General features: G+C 42.3%; 1 protein-coding gene across 1 annotated transcript in view; it reads right to left on the bottom strand.

Moving 5' to 3' along the window:
• The window catches only part of fgd4a (FYVE, RhoGEF and PH domain containing 4a), a 50,545-nt gene that overhangs the window by 18,419 nt on the left and 11,583 nt on the right, over positions 1-20,543 (bottom strand). Inside the window, exon 2 of the mRNA XM_069163710.1 lies at positions 4,326-4,409. Within this exon, the coding sequence (XP_069019811.1) occupies positions 4,326-4,409 (84 nt within the window). The remainder of the gene's footprint in view (positions 1-4,325; positions 4,410-20,543) is intronic.

Raw genomic sequence — 20,543 nt, 5'->3', positions numbered from 1 at the left:
TGAGAGCTGCAGGTAAAAAACAAAGGACACACCTGTCTGTGTGGTGCAAGCGTGTCCCCACCCAGCCAGCAGCTCAGCACCACCCGGGTGTCTCACGCAGCTGGAAACTGTAAGCTTTGCCTTCTCGCCTCGTGGCCCCTTACGGGCGTGACACTCAGATCACAGAGAATGTCTGAGAGGACTCTTTACAAATTCTGCTTCTTCTTGATAAACGTAGTCGCATATTAAAGATGGTCTGTAAGGCTTCAGCGCAGTCGCAGCAACACCAAGGAAGATGAGTGGATAGAATAAATCAGAGTTGAAGTAAACAGCCATTTTCAGAAAACCTAATCCTTCACGTTTCAGTCTTTAATTGGCCATAAAGCAGCTTGCAATCATTACTTCATGTTTGAAATAATAGAAATTAGAAATGATGGAGTGCAGTGAGCCGTCTGCGCCTGTTTACATACGAAGGCTATTAAATTAAAGGCTCAGACAGTTTTGGAGTGTAAACATTGCAACACCGTGTCATAACAAATCAAAAGTTAAAAAATAAGAGCATTTAAGAGTATTGTAGACATTCTCAAAACATGAAAACTTCAGAACTGCATGCAGTAAAAAAAAAAAAAAAAAAGAGACCCACGCTCAGAAGAGACAATCCAGGGAGAAATCAGATATTCTGTAAAGTTAAAAACCCCAGTGAATGAACTCACCCTGTGTTTGAGAACAGACAGGAAGACAGCTGTAGAATGAGTCCTCAGCGAGGGACTGTGTTGTGGGTTTTAAGAGTGTGGGCGTCCCAGAAGAACACTAAGTTTAGGTTCCCTGCAATCTTCCCAGGAAGCGCTGCCCTGAGTGAGTTCGCTCAGGAGAGGAGGCTCCGAGAACGGCATGAGACTCCTCCCTTACTCTCGCTCACACACCCCTTATTTAAGTACAGAGACATACACACACACATACACACGCACACACACACACACACACACACACACACACACACACACACACTCTTTCAGAGGTTTACAGCACACAACTCAGCACCTCTGAAGTGACAGCAGCTGTAGATTTAGACTTAAAAAGCTACAAAGCACCAAACAGAAAGCAGTAATAACAGCAACAATATTTCTCTCATATATAAATGAACAGCCATAAACATAAACCAATCAGGCAAAATAAAGTTTGGATTTATGGCGTATAAACTACATAGTATGTGTGTACACCATCATTAACGTGTTCTCCAGCTTCCTCTCACTTGTTGATGTCATTTGTTTTAATCAGATCATAAAGAAAAGCGAACAGATGAAGCAGAGCGTTGGTGTGAAGCAGCAGCAGAGGACGACACGCTTACATAACAGTTACAGGTCTTTGTGCCCCCCCCCACCCCCCGGTATCAATAAATGAATGTGATCAATGATTGACAAACACCACAGAACAGCAGCCTGGAGTGTTTCACACCAGTTATGTAATCTGCCGGCTCAAATCTACATGAAGCCCGCGCAGCATCTAATCTGTCATTACATCGACTTCTGCTCTTGGGGCACGTTACTTGTGCAAATATTTAAAGCAACACAAAGTAGACAAACGAGGAAAATCAGCCGAGAAAGGAAGTGGACACAAAACAAGAGTTTACATCAAAATTAAGATGTATGAAAACAAAAACAAAAGAACAGGCTGTTTCTGATAATAAACGTGATATACTTTTTGCAGAAGTCAGCACGAGGAACTGCAACTCTGGCTTTTCCATGTTCTGTACGGGTCCTATGCTGCAGTGCTGCGCCCTGCTGTCTGTCACAGACAGTCAGGCTAAAAAGTGCTTGTTCTTTTGAGTAAATGCTGATCTGCATTGTTGTATATCAACTTTTAGACATCATGTGGTTCAAAAAGAAAAAACCCAACAATAGAGGAGCCTTAATTTAAATCATGCCCACAGCTCTGAAATGACATTAATAGTTCTTGTCACCTTGCCCTTTGAATAGGTATGTGTGTGTGCTTATGCTACATTCACACATATTCGAACAGTGCACACATTGCACAGTGCACACACCTGCATGCTCAGTGATGTGGGTTATGTGTCAGCAAAGCATATTTAGAAGTAATGACGTGCATTATTTTGCTTCTTCAGTAAAGCGGTGGGACCAGTACGAATTCCATTCGCTGAATTCCTGCTGAAGTAACCTTTACATTCTGGACCCCAGCGCTTCACACACAGCTCAGATGACTGAAACAAACAAAAACACCTAAAAAACACGCTGAAGTTTCATCTTCCCTGAGTGATATAACCCTCAATGGTTACGCAACGCTGATCAAAATTGCATGCACGCTCACATCTCAGTGGGGTAGCAATTAATCAGTAACAGTGTTGGCAGGGTTTCAGCGCTGCTAGTTATATTTGACGTCCGAACCAGTGGCTGCACCAAACTACACTTTTAGTATTAGAAAGGAAATTTAAGTCAGTAACATGATTATCAGATTTCTCCCACTCTTGTCTTGTCATGTTTGATGCTCAATCCAGATGAATATTGGACTGACGTCGTATTGAATTGACAAGCTCCGCAGTGAAAGAGCACACGGTTGAAAATTGGAACGGTTCAGCTTTACCTTTATTTTAGGGTATTTTTGATTTTATTATTTTAGACATAAATACTAATCTCTAGGGGAAATCCCTCTGATTTGCTGTCCCATGAATTCTTTCCCTAGTGAATATCTTTGTCATGCACATGTATGTGCAAGTGAAAACACATACATGTGCATGAAGTCTCTGGCAGATACCCTGCAGTATTGACCTGGTTCTTGCAGCTCAATTGCAAAAACCTGGTCTACTTTCTTGAGTTTAGGAAACCAGGCTGCCGCGGAGAGACGAGCGTAACCAGGTTACCTAGTGGCAGTTTTTAATGGCATGTTTTATGCTTTAGTGGTGAGAATTTGTCCAGAGATATATAGTTTGTTTCTGGTTATTTCTAAAGAAAATAATAGTTTCTGTAGGATCCTTACAGTTTAATGCTTTACTGACACACACACACACACACACACACACACACACACACACACACACACACACACACACACACACACACACACACACAAATCTGAGTTTCTAACCATTTCTGTTGCCCTATAGCACTCAATGAGATTACAGAGTGTGTAGTTACAGTGCATGTCTGGCTTCACCCTGGTACACGAGGCAGGCATTGTGCCCGTCACACTGGCACATCCTCTGTGTGTGTGTACGAGAGGCCGTGTGACAGAGAGTGGCAGATAACCATTACCACCATGCAGGGGGGGGATTAGCCGTTTCTGTTCAACTACCCAGACTTTCTTCAGATTAACCCAGCCTCATGCGCTAATCTGAGGGCCACTGTGAGATTATAACCCCAGTCTGCTTTAAACCAGGAAGCACAGGGTGGGGGTGGAGAGGGGTGTGTGTGTGTGTGTGTGTGTGTGTGTGTGTGTGTGTGTGTGTGTGTGTGTGTGTATGTGTGTGTGGGAGGAGGGCGGGGGAGGGGGGGCAAAACTGACGTGTGAGGGTGGTGGGGTGAAACAGATGGGGAGATGGAGAGAGAACTGCAGATGAGGAGATAAAGGCAAAAGATGGAGGGAAACGCAGAAAGAAGAAGAAGAGTGAGGAAAAGACAAGCAGAGAGAGAGGAGGGAGGAAAACCAGATGGAGGAGGGATGGAAGGATGGAGGGATTTACAGGAGAGAATTAGGTGATAGAAAGAAAGAGAAGAGAAAATGAGAAAAGGTGAAAAATAAGGAGACACAGGGGGCTGGAGCAGAGCACCCATTCATCAAAAGGAGGCAGACTGCACACACACACACACACACACACACACACACACACACACACACACACACACACACACACACACACAAACAAGTTTGATGTAAAAATAGAGCAAAGACCTGCAGGTTTCTTCACATCCCCGCAAAGCAGAGAGCTGCAGCGAGGACAGTTCAGAGTGCCCTTCACAGCATCCTTCTGCATCCCCACCGTGCATATTAACGTTCACTTCACTGTGGCCAATTTCTTTAGAGGAATTAGAGGATCTTCCTCAAGATTTAGCCAAGTTTAGAAAGTGCTGTAAGGCTTGATACTACTGCATGATATTGGATTTTTAAATGGAAATTTGCGCAACCGTCATGCTGTGAATTAGAGCTGGTGGCTGACAAGTATCAAAAGCTTTGCATCTTAATATTGAGAAGACCAACACAAATACAGACTGACAGGTAAAGCACAAGAAATTAACATCCTCATCCTCTTTCAAATAAACAAATCACACAGAAGCAAAAAGAAAATCTGCATCTGAAGAGGAGGGAGAAGGTGAGTGGAGGTGAAGCTTTCTTACCTCTGGCCTGTTCGATTTTCACCGCCACGCAGGTCTCCTCATCAGCGCTCCTGGTCTTGCAACAGGGCGTTTTGCCTTTCCTCTCTGCAAGAACAAAACCCAACGTTCACTATATAAAGAAGCTGACACACTTGCAAACTACAGAACAGGAGGATATTTCAATACTCGACCCGCATATGAGGCAGGAGCTTCGAGCAGTTTCAGGCAACCCCTATGTTTTATTTAGGAGCGGCACAAACTCAGGAGTTGAAAATGAGGGAGGGGGAATATAAGAGATGGGGGTAAGCTTGCATGTACCCTTTTATATTCCCACACAGGCTCTCTGTGCCTAAGGAGCAGCTGAGGCCATAAAGTGGTCAAACATACAACTGGAGATATTCAAATTTGTTGCCAGAGCTGCGAGAGTTTCGGAGCGCTCCTCCGCTATCTGCATTTATCAAGATCTGGAGGATGCTTGTGTTTGTTTTGAGAATGAAAATTAATGTAACAGCCCTCGGAGATAGAAACGCTAATTAGTCTGTCTGTGATATGTAGGGCATTGTCTGTGGGGAGAGGCAACGCTCTTTCAACACAGTCGTTTAATATGCACATAAAAGATTAAAGAGAAAATAGCAGCGGTCGTAAAAACCATGATGGGCTCATGAGTATTATTAAACCACCAAACATACACATATACAACTCAGACACACAGACACACACAAACCTAGCGCTCTGTCAGTCTGATCTAATATGAAGCAGCAAAGCGACGACGTGATCAGTGCAGCTGTTGACATGCAGCAACATGTGCAAGTGACACTCTATAATAGACCAGCTGAGCAACTCAGTGAAATTGAGCTGACTTTTTTTTTTTTTTTTACAGTCCAACAATATGCCGGTATTGACCATGTGGCACCACAAAACCGACCAATCATGTATCATAGTGATCTAATATGTATGTTTAAAAAAAAAAAAATTATTGAGAGAACGTGAAGAAACAGAAGTTTTAGCGTTACGTCAAAGTCGTCTATGTGGCACAAATGTAAACTGAAGCTGGCGTGCTAACCAGCTAGCCTCTCCCCGACACGTTTCGTAATGCCACAACGTGCCTGTGAGTTAGTGGCCTCCTGTTTACTCTCAGTCCAGCATGAGAGGAAGAAGACATTGTGTATTCTTAAACCCTTTTGAACAGTAAACGCAACGATGGGTGAAACTCTTCGCAAGACAGAACCCAAACTAGAACAAAGTGTTGCTTTCTACTACTGGAGATTGAAGTTTGATGCTGAACTCACGAACTTACTTCTGGACTGGTGAGTAAAAAGCCACAAACAAACCTGGTTTACTGACATTTTGTGGAAAATTCAACACAGATCTTTAATGCAGCTAATGACAACACAAACCGTCCTGAAAAATAGTCGATATAGAATTTTTTTCCGTATTTTTCTTGAGGGTTCTTTCCAGCCTGATTTTAAAATAAATTTCATGTTTCTTAACTGCCAAAACGGAGACAGGACAATGTGACTGGCTGATAATGATTTCCTATAGATACTATCATCTGCACGTAGAGCAGGAAAGCAAAAAGGAATTGCGGAGTGCCAAACTGCAGCAACCGATCTTTAAATTACAGCATTTTATTGTCGTTTAACATAGTTTTGTGTTTTCTTGTTTGTATTTAGAGTATTTAGCATTTCAATTACACTCAGTTATTTTTAATCAACATTGAGGCTGTTGGTTGCAACAGCTACTGACTCTGGTGACCTCATGAATTATAGCCCCAACAACAGGTCAGTTTTTTTTTGTTGCTTATCCAATATATCAACATGTATTTACTTTTACTGGAGTTATTGAAATTGGTACTGACTTCAAAAATCCTATTATGTTTATATATCTCAAACCCATTTCTCTAAGATTGAAAAAAGTAAGTAGAAAACAGGCTGACAGGGAAACAATATGAGTCTACTGACATACATTTTAGTCACATATTTAGCACCTCAGTCAGGACACAACAACAGACATAATGGACTGTGGATAATGACACGTAAAAGAAAAGTGGACAATCTCAGTGGGGGGCAACGCAAACAGTCGAGAGGAAGTACAGATGACGCTGTGATTGCGTGTGTGATCGTGTGTGTGTTTGTGTGTGTGTTTGTGTGTGTGTTTGTGTGTGTGTGTGTGTGTGTGTGTGTGTGTGTGTGTGTGTGTGTGAAGGGGGCGTATAATATCCTGGCTCAGGGATTAAAGGAGGGCTTTCTCCATCCGCCATCTGGACCCCTCATGACAGGCCTGCCTGCTGTTCACACACACACACACACACACACACACACACACACACACACACACACACACACACACACACACTTACTTTACAGTAGACAAGTTGAACCACAGTTTGTTATATAAGTTCGCCATTGAGAATATAAAACATGTAAGCAGCTTATCATAAGCATCATATTGAACACTTCTCTGCAGAGACAACCCACTGACTTCCCTCCTCCACCCGACTCTCCACCGTGTGACCAGAATCATTGTGTGCCTATTTTTTCCTGAAGTGGGGGATGTGTTAGTACGGCAGCACTGAAAACACACACACACACACACACACACACACACACACACACACACACACACACACACACACACACACACACACACACACACACACACACACACACACACAAAAGAAACTGCCCCACACTATGCCAGAATGTAAGTGACTACATCCATGAGGGGAAATAGCGGTCGAATGAAAAGGTTTCTGAAGCGAGGGTATAGACAGAAACCTACAAAATGATGTATGATGGGGGAGCTGATCTGGCTACTGGCCTGACTTCCTTTTCCTGTCCATTAACTTCCTGTTTTTAAAATAAAATGCTATGATCTTGATATCTCATCTCAGAGCATAACAAGACTGTTGACAACCAGAAGCTGAACAGAAATCGCATGTACATATCGACACACACACACTGAACACTGTGTGTTATTGGGAAGTGATACGAGACTCGGGTCACCATGAAACTCAAAGTCATATCCATACCTGAACATTAAGGCAGTGGTGACAAGTTCATAAGAAATACTGCTGAAAAAGAAGACTTTTGAAAGGCCTTTATTTTAATTGAAGAACTGAGAAAGCATTGCCGACTTTCTCCAGTGGCGTTTACTTGCCGTAAACATGAACTGCACAGCTGAAGGTGGATATAGAGATACTGATGCATTTCTGGCATGTTGTGTCACATTTAAATTCAACACAACCTGCCAACTGGGATGACAAAGCTTACATTAATCCCTTATACGCCTTTGATCGTCAGTCTTGGGACAGGTGGCAAACTTTAGAAAATCAGTTAATTGTTTAGTTTAATTGACACAGTGGTGCAGTGGTTAGCATGGTCGCCTCACCGCAAAAAGGCTCCGGGTTCAAATCCGGGCCTGGGCCTTTCTGTGCGGAGTTTGTAGTTCTCCCTGTGCCTGCGTGGGTTCTCTCCGAGTGCTCCGGCTTCCTCCCACCATCCAAAAACATGCACCTCAGGTTAATTGGTGGTTCTACAAATTGCCCTTAGGTGTGAATGGTATTTGTTTCTATGTGGCCCTGTGATGGACTGGCGACCTGTCCAGGGTGTACCCTGCCTTCGCCCTAAGCGAGCTGGGATAGGCTCCAGCCCCCCGTGACTCTGTTCAGGATAAAGCGGGTATAGATAATGGATGGAATTGAGTTTTTAATTTGAGGTGCCTCCACCACTACTTTAATACCAAGAAACATCGGTGGTTTGTGTTTTATTTAATCTGTAATGATGTAGGCTGTTCTCCATGACAGCTAGCGTAGGATCTGTTTATACAGGACAGTCAGTGAGTTATGAAGACATCTGTCAAATCTTTAGGTGTGTGTGTGTGTGTGTGTGTGTGTGTGTGTGTGTGTGTGTGTGTGTGTGTGTGCGCAGTATATCATGAACAAAACATGGTATAAACAAACTGTTTATCATATAAGTCAATCTCCTGTCTGCTGCTGTCTACATTCACCTGCTCTACAGCGACAAGACTCTGACATGTCGAACATCAAACGAGTTATGACCACTGAGAAAAATGACATCCGCGTCTCTCCACTGTCAATATAAACATACAAAAACCAAACCCAGTTTATCTAACTAAAACTCAATTATTTCTTAAAAGAAGAGGCTGGGAACATTCAATTTTTTTCTCCATCTTATCCTGTGAGAAATTGATCTGCCTAAAAAGCATTGTGTACTTTAAGACAGGTGTAGTTATAGTTTATTTTTCTGTAAAAGCCACACAGTTGCAGCAGGTGACATGTTATAAGCAAGAAAAACAATTCAACAAATCTTTAACCAGGCAAGTCATGATTCAATGTCTACTTGGTTTCCCCACAAGATGAACTGCATGTTTAAAATGTTTTTAAGGTGACTACCCACACTTAAACCCACACTTGTTTATCAGCACCGGTGTGTGTGTGTGTGTGTGTGTGGGTGTGTGTTTGGGTTTCTGTGTTAAAAGCAGCTCTCCCTCCAGTATGTTGTTTTTCAGTGGCTCACCTCAAGAACCTTAACTGAAACCAAAACAAATGAATGTCTTTCATTGTTGAGCTTCCTTACTGTTTAACAAAAAAGAAAGAAAAAAAAAAGATTTCTACAGTACCTGTAAGCGCTTCTCTCCAAAACAGCTGAGTTTTCCCCATCCTGACAACCACATGATGTTTATCCATCTAGGAAGCTCTTTTCAACTCAGTAATATCAGCATCTATAAGGAAATTACAGTCCTATCTTCTGACACAAGTGTCCCGGTCAGCTGCTCAGTTCATGTTTGTGTTTACCCATCAAGCCTTCGGAGTACCTTGTCCCTCCGTCACTGCTCAAACCGGTTCCCTGGAAACCAGAGTCACCAGGTGACAGAGAGAGAATGGCAGGAAAGGGAGGAGGGAGAAGTCGTCCTTCAAGATGTTGATTCACGGTCACTTTTAAACATAGTATTTTTTTTGAAGGTGAGCCAGCATTCAAGGACAAAGTCACCCCAGGGTAGGAGGAGGGACGGGTAGGAGGAGAGAAACTGAAAGGAGGGGGAGGAAGCAATGCAAATTACTGGTGAGCAAAGGTGGAGGAAAGAGATAGAGAGTGGGATGGAGAAATGAGAAAGATGAAAATTAACCAGACGTAACAGTTCGTATTTAACCATCTGCAGTCCTGCCATGTAATCTAACAACCCGTTATTAAACACATTTTCTACTGTGATGAACCATGTTATCTATTTTGCCTACTTTATGCCTCTCTGCTAAAGTATCCGAGCTCTATTTTCTCACATGCTAACCGTATTACCCAAATCTGACTGCAACAAACTCCCCAAAGCCTTAATTTTAATCTCAGCCCTGCAGCAGAAACGACTGTTACTCACAGGGACTCTAAAATGAAAAGAATGAAATTACAGAGGGGAGTCTGCACTTATCATCCTATAGTGATGAAAAATGGATACCATTAAATATATTTTTAAAAAAAGTGTTTCTGCCCATTAGGACACAAGAATGCTAAGTAACCGTCATTTGCATGGCTGCCCCAGATTGAGATAACTACCATTCAAATGTAACTCATAAATAATGGAAAGGGCAGAACGTATTAACATGCCAACTCGCACCCCTTTAATCATACTGATGTTCACGCTGGTGATAATATGTGTGTGTGCGTGTGAGCACATGTCTGAGGTTTTCATGCTTGACACAGAAGAGATTGGCCACTGAAAGAGACCAGATGCGTCTGTCTCTGCTCTCCCCTGTCCTTCCATAATGGACAATTAGCAAAGAGTGATGGCTTTCTGTCACAAACACAATAGAGTGAGAATTAAAAGGCCTTGTAAAGCCTTTATGTGGTCTTGGTAACCAGATGAGACCCCTGTCTACAGCACATGGTACGAACATGGAGATATGATGTAATTCACTCTCCATTTGACAATTCAGTTCACGTGTGAAAAGAATAGGTTCATCAGCAAATTCTTTACTGCATATTTCGGATTTAGATTGAGATTTGATTTTATTAATCCCACAGTGGGGAAATTTGGTATACAATCAGCCGTGACATTACCCATTGGTTTGTGTACTGTGGTTCTGAAACCTCGAGTTCGGATTTCGGCCGTCACCATCTTGCTATTGTGGAGCCAGAAGTGACCATTATTTGGGAGGAGCGAGCAGTTAATTGTACTTGATCTGATTGGGAACCCGAGGACACTATACCCCGCCCACCTATAGTGGACATCTGACTGCACCACAGACCTGTCAATCCAACAGACACGCCCCCAAACATACCACTTTTTGAGGCCTAATATCTAAATAATGACGAGATTATTTTCAGACTGACTGCCAGAAAACTAGCGAGAGGAAGTGAACTTAGCAAATGACACCATAAGGAGTGGTGGAAAAAAATTTACTGACTTTGTTCTTCATGAGAGAAGTTGAATGGGAGCCTATGGCGCTGGCGCCTTTTTAGGGCCAACCCCTAGTGGCCCTCTGTGGTATTGCACTAATGCTTTACTATGTTCACCACCTAGATATTGAACAGAAGGTGAGAAGGTTTTTAGCTGAAATCGGCTGCCTGCTGCAAACAATGAGCTTTAGACCTCTGTGGCTTCAACACGCTGAGCAACCTATTTTACATGCAAGCAGTAATGTGAAACATTTGTTATACAAAATTAATGACTATGGCAGCTTTAAAGCAATAATGATTTTTTTTAATTAACTTTGGATACTTTGAAACAGCATAACAAGCTGTAAACACAACAATGACATAACAAGGTTGATCCAAAGCAATATTAGCAAGTCCAGTACTCATTCATATTCACTTTCTTTTTAAGTTCTTCTTCCTCCTAATGGAAATAGCTGTGTCCTTAGATGCTAATTGCTTTGTCATGTTTACCAGCTAACTTTTTTCTGTAATGTGGTGGGATTTCTTGCTAGAATCAGCTGCCTGCTTTGGGGTGACATATGCACATATTATTAACTCTTACTGAACATGAATTTCTTACCAAACGCAACTAATTTTCCCTCAGAAAGTCTTTGTTTTCAGCTACAAAGCAGCACACTTCTTTCCTTTTAACACCACCCCCCACTCCACACACACATAAACGTGCTTCATAAAATGTGTAAGTCATCTGCTGACGCCGTACGTTTCCTCTGTTTTCCCGGCATGCTCCTTACACAGCCGCAGCATGAGAAAACAAGCTTTACGCAGGATCTGAAGATGCTCTGTGGCCCATGTGTAATGAGGGCAGGCCGACTGGGTGACTGGATGTGCAGCGATCCTGAATCTGAACAGTGTTTGTCTCAGAGAAAATACATTAAAAAAAAAAAAAAAGAGATGGAAACTATAGATTTCCTTGTTGTCACTGGAGGGATAATCATCCTCCAGAGAAGGATGAATATTTAAACATGCTCTGGATGTCAGATATACAGATACATTTAGTTTCATAACTGATCCAAGCAGGTGTAAGTGGTCATGTATAAAAAGAATAAAGTGAGTAGCAGAGAAAAAGCCAGTGCTGAACGCCCCATAATTGAGATCCAAACAGCAGTGATCACTGGACACTGCGGAAGGGATTGATTGTTGGAGTGAGAGTATGTGATAACATCGACAGGCAGCAGTCATTCTCCCCTCCTCTATCTCTCTTCTTTCTGTTTCACAGAGCCTCCTTTCTTTTCACGAGCCCCTTGTCTCTTTCTCTATCACCTTCTTTCTCCTTCCATCTCCCCCTCTGACCCCCGCGACCTGCCCGCCTGCCTCTACCTTGGAAAACAGATCACAGCTGCTGGGCAGGAGCTCCCAAAAGTGTCAATCAATATCCTGTCTGCTCAATTACCACGTCTGACTGGATCCCAGCAGACCAGTGTGTTCATAAATGAACAACAATACTTATTCACGGCAGGCTCTTTTCATGAATCAACTGGACTTGAAAGGTCTCACAGATTGAGTGCAGATATGTGAAAGTGACCTATATCCAGCATACCAGACCAGGAATGAAGAGAGAGATTGTCAAAATGTGTCTATATAAAGAAAGAAACCACAGTAAGAGCCGACAAACCAGCTGCACTCACATAAAGTATTTGTACCCAGCAGAGGCACATGCCCCAAGGGTATTTCTTCCCACAAAATATAGTTGTGGTTTCATTTAGTGTCCTTGCAAAATATGTTGAAGCAAAATGTTTGCAAGAATAACTTTCCATCAGTTTGGCAAAAGTAAATGACTTCCTGTACCTCAAATATAGCTGCAACTCTAAAAATAACCCCATGAGAAATCCCTACAGTGAAACGCTCTTGATGATAATCTAATGCACTGAATTATGAAGCAACAGACCGCAACAGACACCTCGCGCACAAGAGAAGCGGCAGGACATGACATTTCTGAAAGGTCATAGTAGGCGGATATTTTGCCAACAATATTTCAGAGGTTGTGATACAGTATATTTGTTTTGCAGGGATGATTATTACTGTTTAATCTAAAAATACTGCAAAAACTTTGAATTGAATAACCGACCATTTGCTCGACCCATCTGCTGTCAAACATTGGATTTCCACACATGTTGAAATGTTGTGCATGGGGTTTTAGTAAGAGCAGCAAATGAGGTTTGGAGGTTGGTGTGTTTTTTACGTCCTTAAAAATAAGAAGGACAAAGGAAAAGTGCAAGAAATTGAGTAAGTATAGGAGTATCCAATATTTATCTGATCCAGACCGTCCTGCTAATATATACAATAGTAACTTAGAGACTTAAAGATGCAGCATGTGTAAGATTTAGTGGTCTATGGTGTGAAAAAAAATTGAAGGTGGCCTTCAGTAAAAAAGCGAAAAGCCCTCCTTCGAGCTTGCTATAGTTTGATTTGTCCCTCCTGCGCTACTGTAGAAACATGGTGATGCAACATGGTGGGCTCCGTGGAAGAGGACCTATGTTGATAAGAAGGGCTCGATAACAAAAAACAAAACAACTAGAGGTTTTACAGAAAATCATGTAGATACACAACTTGTTATCCAAGTTACTGTTACTTTTGCAGAAAACATTGGCTACATTGTCCTCATATGAAAGCCTTTTGTAATGTTAAACGTACTGTTTAATATGTGCAAACAACAAATAATAAATCGTATCTCTTTGTTAAGGAAACTAAGATTAGCATCGTTAGCCACGTTGCTCCAGCTGATTAAATCTGCCGGCCTGGAAAGTCTGCATTGAAATGAGAAGTACACTTTTATCTGCCCATGTCTAAAACCAGTGATGCAAAAAGTGGTTGGATAGCTTGACTGGTGAAGCAAAAGTATCTAAACGAAGCGGGACATAACGAATACCTCAAAAACATTTGAGCTCAAATGAAAATACTCATGATGAATACTATTGATCGGTCTGAAATGCCTCTTTTGTTTATCTCCTTCTATTGATCCTGGTACATTGAGGAAATAGTAAATGAGAGAGATTCATTATTGCTGAACCGATTTGACCACCATGCATTATGGATGAAGTAAATAGATGCTGAATATAATGCCAATCAAACAGCGAGGGTAAGGGCTTGTGTCTCAAACAGTGTCATTGTGCTCAGCATGAATGCGCCTTTCTGACTGGAGGCACTGGAGCCCATATTCTCAGCACAGAGCTGGAATGCACAGAAAACCCCTGCAATCCTGAGAGCAAGCCTGAAGGCGAGCCCGGAGCCAAAGCAGGGGCACTAATGAAGCACAGAGAAAGAAAGAAAGCGACGACTAACATTTAGCATGACACAGACTTCCTCCATGGCCAACCATGCTTGAACTGGATTATTTTCTTCCTTCCTCATTTCTGACATCCCATTGATCAGAAATGTTTTCTTAAACCAGATTTAAGAATCTTAAACATTTCATGTTTAAACTCTCAGTGCTCAGAAACTCAATCACCTGCTTTTCAGCTTTTTCTGCATTCCCACGCATGCAGCATCATCTGACACGCTGGATTAAAGTGTCAAACAGGATCAGCATTTCTGTGTCATGAGAGAATCAGCAGAAAGACAAACCGCTGGACACAGAGAGGACAAAATGACAAGATGATCAGCTGCCAAAAAACTGAAGCAGTGACGCCTTTGCAAGGCAATGACACGGCATTTTTTTTAATGTTAGACAAGAACTGAAGCAGAGACAGAGAAAGCAAGGAGAGGTGAGGAGGATGAATCATAATGGGACTTGTATCCACATATATCCACATAGAAACCTGCAAAACTGCAAGAACAAGCATATAAGTGACGCAGTCTTGGTATTGTTTGTGGTCTTGCATGTACAGAAATATTCCGTGTGATAAAGCTCCTTCCCCTTTTGAGTTTCTCTTTAGAAACAACATGCTCTTTTCTTTTTAGTCCCACATTATCTATCCTGTACCGGCTGCCTATCTGACACATGAGTTAAGATCTAACCTGTGTTTCTCAGTTGTCTATCATACCTCTACTGTATTAGATAACATACAGTGGAGGGTGAAAAGTACAGATAAGAAAAGGTGATGAAAAAGAAATGTCATCAGACCTAAAATAAATCTGTATTTGTCTTTGTACTCAGCTCCACCAGAACATTCACCAGAGTCCACTTTGCATTTAAACATCTTAAAGCAGTACTGTCTCACTAGTTTATGTATAGGCTTAATTTATTAATGTCTAACAGACTCGCATCCTCTGATGAAAGCTATTAAAGCTGCATACAATTCATGAGTCGAATGAGCAATCACACTGTTTAATCTTCCAGAGATGCAATGCTTGCTCTCCATGACAACTTTTACAGTCACTGTAAAGTCCTGCTCTTGAACAATTTGTATTTGTGCCATTTGTAAATAAGAAGCTGCCTTTGTTTTCACCTGAGATCTTGGATTTGTTGCAAGGACTTACTTGGACCCCCTTAGTAGGATCACGCACACCCAGCGAGGACCCCTTTTAGTATAAAGACCACTCAATGGTTGCCTCCATTGCAACACAAGCAGCAGGATCTGAAAACACCATTGCCCCAGCCTGTGTGTGTGGGAAGCCAGACTCTGAGTAGAAGAAGCAGTATATAAAACATAGCGCTGCAGATAAAGTTAATGCAGAGACATTGTAGCCAGCCAGATGAGTTACAGTAAATGCACACAGCAGGGAGGGAAAGTAGGGAGATTGATCCCTGTGAGGAAAAAAACAGAAGAGCATATCTGATCTTTTTATGTGTCTGGTAATAAAAATGTCATTATTGCAACAATTTTATTAAAATATTTGTTAAACTTTTTTCCTTTATTGACGTTAGGAATGAGGACGGAGTGCAACAGCTGCACTACAGCTAGGATTACATCTGTCATTATGAGATTATATTACAGCTGCGATGACAACATGACATCAAATCATAGTTTTGTTTGTACAAGGTTCAGCTAGAGGAGGCCACAGTATATACACGCACACGCACACGCACACACACACCCACCCACATACATGCAATCACACAGCCCGCACACACACAGTTTGCATAATTTCCTACAGCTCACTATGGACAGCTGAGGCTAATGACGCTAATCAAGGCAAACAGAGTTAACTGAAATCAACAGACAAACATGAGTGTGTGTGTGTGTGTGTGTGTGTGTGTGTGTGTGTGTGTGTGTGTGTGTGTGTTGCGGATCTGTCGGGCATATCTTGAGACAGGCTGCAGCTGAGAGGCTCAGTCAACACCGCCTTAAAGAAAATTAATAGTCCCCTCCAGCCAATACAGCTCCCACTGCTCAGAGTACCCACAGAGCTCAGACACACACACACACACACGCACACACGCACGCACACACACACACACACACACACACACACACGCACACACACACACGCACACACGCACAGACACAGACACACGCACACACACACACACAACGCTGCTAGACTCATACAGCACCCACCAGAGGAACATCCTGTGGTGAGATCTCGGGTTTATCTTTTGTGAAGTGTGCTCCTCCCTTTGTTAACCATCACCCAGGAGAATTGTGTGTGTGTGTGTGTGTCTGTGTGTGTGTGTGTGTGTGTGTGTGTGTGTGTGTGTGCGTGCGTGCGTGCAGAATAGCAAACAGTATTTAAGTGTCTCTGTGGTCATGAGCAGCCACACACACATTTTGTCCCTCAGCTCCGTTAACCCAACGCCCATCGGCTGCATCCTGCACTCGATGGCTGCAGCGTACCGGTGCCGTCTGGACTAACACGAGCGAGAAGAAGAGCACTGACCTGAGTGGAGGCTGCATCCAGTGAAGAAACTGAAATCCACTGTTAGACTGATGGGAAAAGACCTCTCCCTCCTCTCTCTCTGCGCTCTGTCACTTGCTCTGGCAGGTTCAGGCTCGTGTTAAACTGCTGCCTCGCTGCATTGGTTGCATCCTCCCTCCCTCCCTTCCTCCCTCCCTCCCCTCGCTCTCTCTCTCTTACACACTTTCAGCACTCAGTGACAGACTGAGTCGCCCCTTAGCTCAACCTCCTGATGCTTTTGGTTCTTCTTTCACCCCGTCCTCATTGATCTGTCTTCCGCTCTACGGCGACTGAAAATAATCACATTCCAGCGGAGATGGGGCATATGGCGGGGGAGCGACACTCAGCCCCGGAGTAAAGCCCCCTCTGTCTGTGAGTGTGTGTGTGTGTGTGTGTGCATACGCCTGTGTGTGTCGCACGGACAAGCGGCCCCATTGTGTTGGCCGAGGGGAGGGCCGGTGAGAGGGGAGGAAGCCAATGGCCGTACTCATCTGCTGTCCCTGCTGCTGCTGCTTGCTGGTGGCTACAGCAGATTTAGGTACTGAGTGTGACACAAAAGCAACCCCACCCCCTTCCAGGAAGAAAGAGCAGGGTCGGGTGGGGGGACATAAGACAGGCCAGACATCTGGACAGAGAAATGATGAAGAATCGATCTGTGTGGTAGAAAGTAGAAGCCTTCAGATATCATTTGTCATCTTCAGAGGTGACCGATGTGCTTTGAACTCTTGTTCCAGGGTTCACACTGAGGAGCAAAGTGTAGGTTTGAGGTAGTGGGAGAAGTGGAAATAAATAATACACACTCTTTATACGTGACAACCAAACCAGGGGTTTGAGACTCCGAAGAGGAGGCACAATTTTTAAAATGTGTAATGCAATTTTTAAAATGTGATATAATTTTTTAAATGCGTATTACAATGTGCTCTACAAAACAACAGGAAACTATTAAAGAGCAATATGGATCAATATCCGTGTTGTCAATAGAGTCAAGTCTCAAATCTTATAGCTGCAACTCAGTTCTTCAAGAAAAGTCCAAGCAAAGGTTGGCTTTTAAAAATGAACAAAATGTGACAAAATGAAATGGAAATCAGGACATCATGCAGCTCTCTCACATTAATATGTGAAACAAAAATAAATACTATATTTCCCATATACATCTTGGTTTTCCACCGTTTAAAGGTTTGACTGGCACTCTTTTAATTATGCCATGTTGTGCACTTGTTCTTCTGCAATGGTCTGATGGCTCATAACTCTACAATAAGCGTCATCAGCTGTTTATCTCGATACACCAATCGCATAACAGCAGCATTGAAAATAGAGATTAATTTGCATTTGATCCTGCAGATTTTGTGGAAAGTAGGTTAAAAAAAATTCTGCATTTCAAAGGGAACCTGACTAATACCATGATAGCATTAGCACTGAGATCAAAGTACTGTTACTGTGTTAACAATAAGAAAACATGGAGTATAAGTTTGTAGACTATGCAAAATCTCACAGAGGTTGGCTATAGGCTTAGTCTTGTTTATTGTCTTGGACTTAAACCAGGTAGCAGAACATTTCGATTCGACAGCAAGTCAAGTCTCAAAGCAGTCAAGTCCAATTCAACCTCACTTCTACAGCTCTTGCGAAAACTCCTAAAATGTCTTAATTTCAGGAACGAACACATCGTTTTTTTAGCTTCATGACACGCACATTTTTTTCCCCACAAGTTTTAAGCTGATTTCACAAGTTGTCAGATATTACCACCAAAACACAGAGGACCACTTCAGCATCCAGCAGAACAAAGACAAATACTAAAATCGCTCTGCGTGTGAAAACCTTTTTGTCCCTGCATACATAGTTGTTATAAGTGTCTTCCTCTTTCCTCTGTCACTCACCGCCGTGTTCGTCAGCAGCACAACAGAACTACAGAGTGGAGAGGTCTGTGTCGGGGGTGGCTGTGGTGGCTCAAGTGATGACGTGGTGAGTACGAGCACTCTGCTGTTCTCAAATTGTCAAAGCTGTTTGAGAAACTGACGAATGTTACAGTGGCACATAGGGGGAAGTGTTGTTTTCACAAGCCTTGTGGAGAAACATGCTTGAGATGACACAGTCACACCTTGGGCGATAATTTGAAAAGAAACTGTCTTTATGTGAGGGAGCCTTCACTCTGTTGTTTCTTTTTTAATTCAGACTGGCAGCCATCCACAGTCCTGACCTCCTTTCTATTCTCCTCCCTGTCATAGAATCATCCATCCATCTCCATCTCCTTTTAACGTAAACTCAAACTCCCTCCATTTTCTTAACCAGTTGTTCCTTACTGATCTCCTTCTCGCTCCTTTTTCATGTCACTTCCTAATTTCTGATGTTTGTCACAGCTGGCAATTCGACACAGAGCCAGCAGTCCGCCTCTGCAGAAAGATTCAACATATCCTTTATTGTTAGGCCTTTATAACTAGTGCCGGACATGAACACTCATTAAAATTAAATACTCACAGCAGCCTCCATGAAATGACCTCACGCCCTCAGTCTCAAACACACCTTAAAACAGTGTGTGCGTCTGGCCAGACCTTATTATACAGCTCTGTAATTAGTGACTAGAAGGTCCAGAGAGCAATAACTATATCCAGACCTCACCAACGGCAGTTGGTGCGGTGCTTCCTGTATTTTTCTGTGGAGTGTGTGTGTGTGTGTGTGTGTGTGTGTGTGTGTGTGTGTGTGTGTGTGTGTGTGTGTGTGTGTGTGTGTGTGTGTGCGCGTAGGAAATTAAGGTGCTACAGAAATAAAATGCTTGGTTTCTTCCTGCCGATTTACTGCAGAGCCATTACAGCAAAAACATGCAAAGACACACGCAGTTTCAAAGGCAAGAGGGTCGATGCTCCACATTTTTAAGAGCCACAAGAGCACCAGTTAAAAAAAAAAAAAAATATATATATATATTACAAAGAAACGAGAGAGTAAAGACTACACAGAGTTAAACATCCAGTAAAACAAGCACCAGTTTGCCTTTATAGCGTGTTTTGCTTTGGAGTTTATTCGTCTATGTTGAGCAATTTGCTCGTAAAATGTAATCAATTATTAATTAGGTGTACATATTGGTCATTTAAAAAGTGTATAATACTTTAATAATTACACCACAACAAAAGTAAAATAATTCACAGAATATCTTCTAGTTTAACAACCAGCTACAACTAGAAACTATTTACTTTGCATGAATGGCTAACGTTAACTTAGTGGTACACAGATTTGTCATAAGGGATGCTTAAATATCCACTCAAATATACATCTTGTTTACAATAAACAAATAAAAAAGATTCGAAGAGTTCTATCAAGATAATTAGCTTATGTTTGTTACAAAAAAATACTTTTGAACAATTAAATTGTCAAATATTGATGTAGCCTATTTGTAATGGACTCAAAAGAAGTATTGTTAAGGTTATAATGAATGTTTTCTTATTCATGCAATGTAGTTATGGTCTATAGATACAAAACATTTAAAAGTGGAAATAATAAAGGGAAAGTTTCACAAGTTAGCGGATGTCCGTTAGATAAAGCACGCCAGTCAGGTTAGCACTGGTCGCCTACACATGAAGAGCCACAGCCCGTGTTTGGGGTTACAGGCTCCCAGTAAATTGCAACATGACCAGTAGTGGATCACATGAAGATTGTTGTTGAACAAAACCGTTCGACAAAGTAGAATAGGGTCACTGGAAATGTCTACACCGCACATTATGTATTTTCTGTAGCGTTTCTATTTTTAGAGATAGGCTCAAACTCGTTGAGGTACGAGCTCTTCATGTGGCCTCAGACGTGGGCCACAGAATCACAATGCGTTTCATTGTTGCTTTCTCTTTTCTTTAAAAAGGTTAATGCATTGTAAATCTGTCTCCTTATCGTTGTTGTTAAACCTGCACGTGTAGAACTTTTCTGTAATGTTTTAGAGGGAAATCGCGGTTCAAGAGGTAATAAGTGACCAAGAACCTCCAACTGAAGAAAGCCCAATATGGTGATGTTTGCTTTAAAGGCTGACACGGCGATT

Source organism: Embiotoca jacksoni, unplaced genomic scaffold (assembly GCF_022577435.1).
Source record: "Embiotoca jacksoni isolate LCO1_2020_lvr unplaced genomic scaffold, fEmbJac1.0.p SCAF_3, whole genome shotgun sequence".
NCBI classification, from domain to species: Eukaryota; Metazoa; Chordata; class Actinopteri; family Embiotocidae; genus Embiotoca; species Embiotoca jacksoni.
The sequence above is the reverse complement of the archived record's forward strand: the minus strand, read 5'-3'. Positions and strand labels throughout refer to the sequence as shown.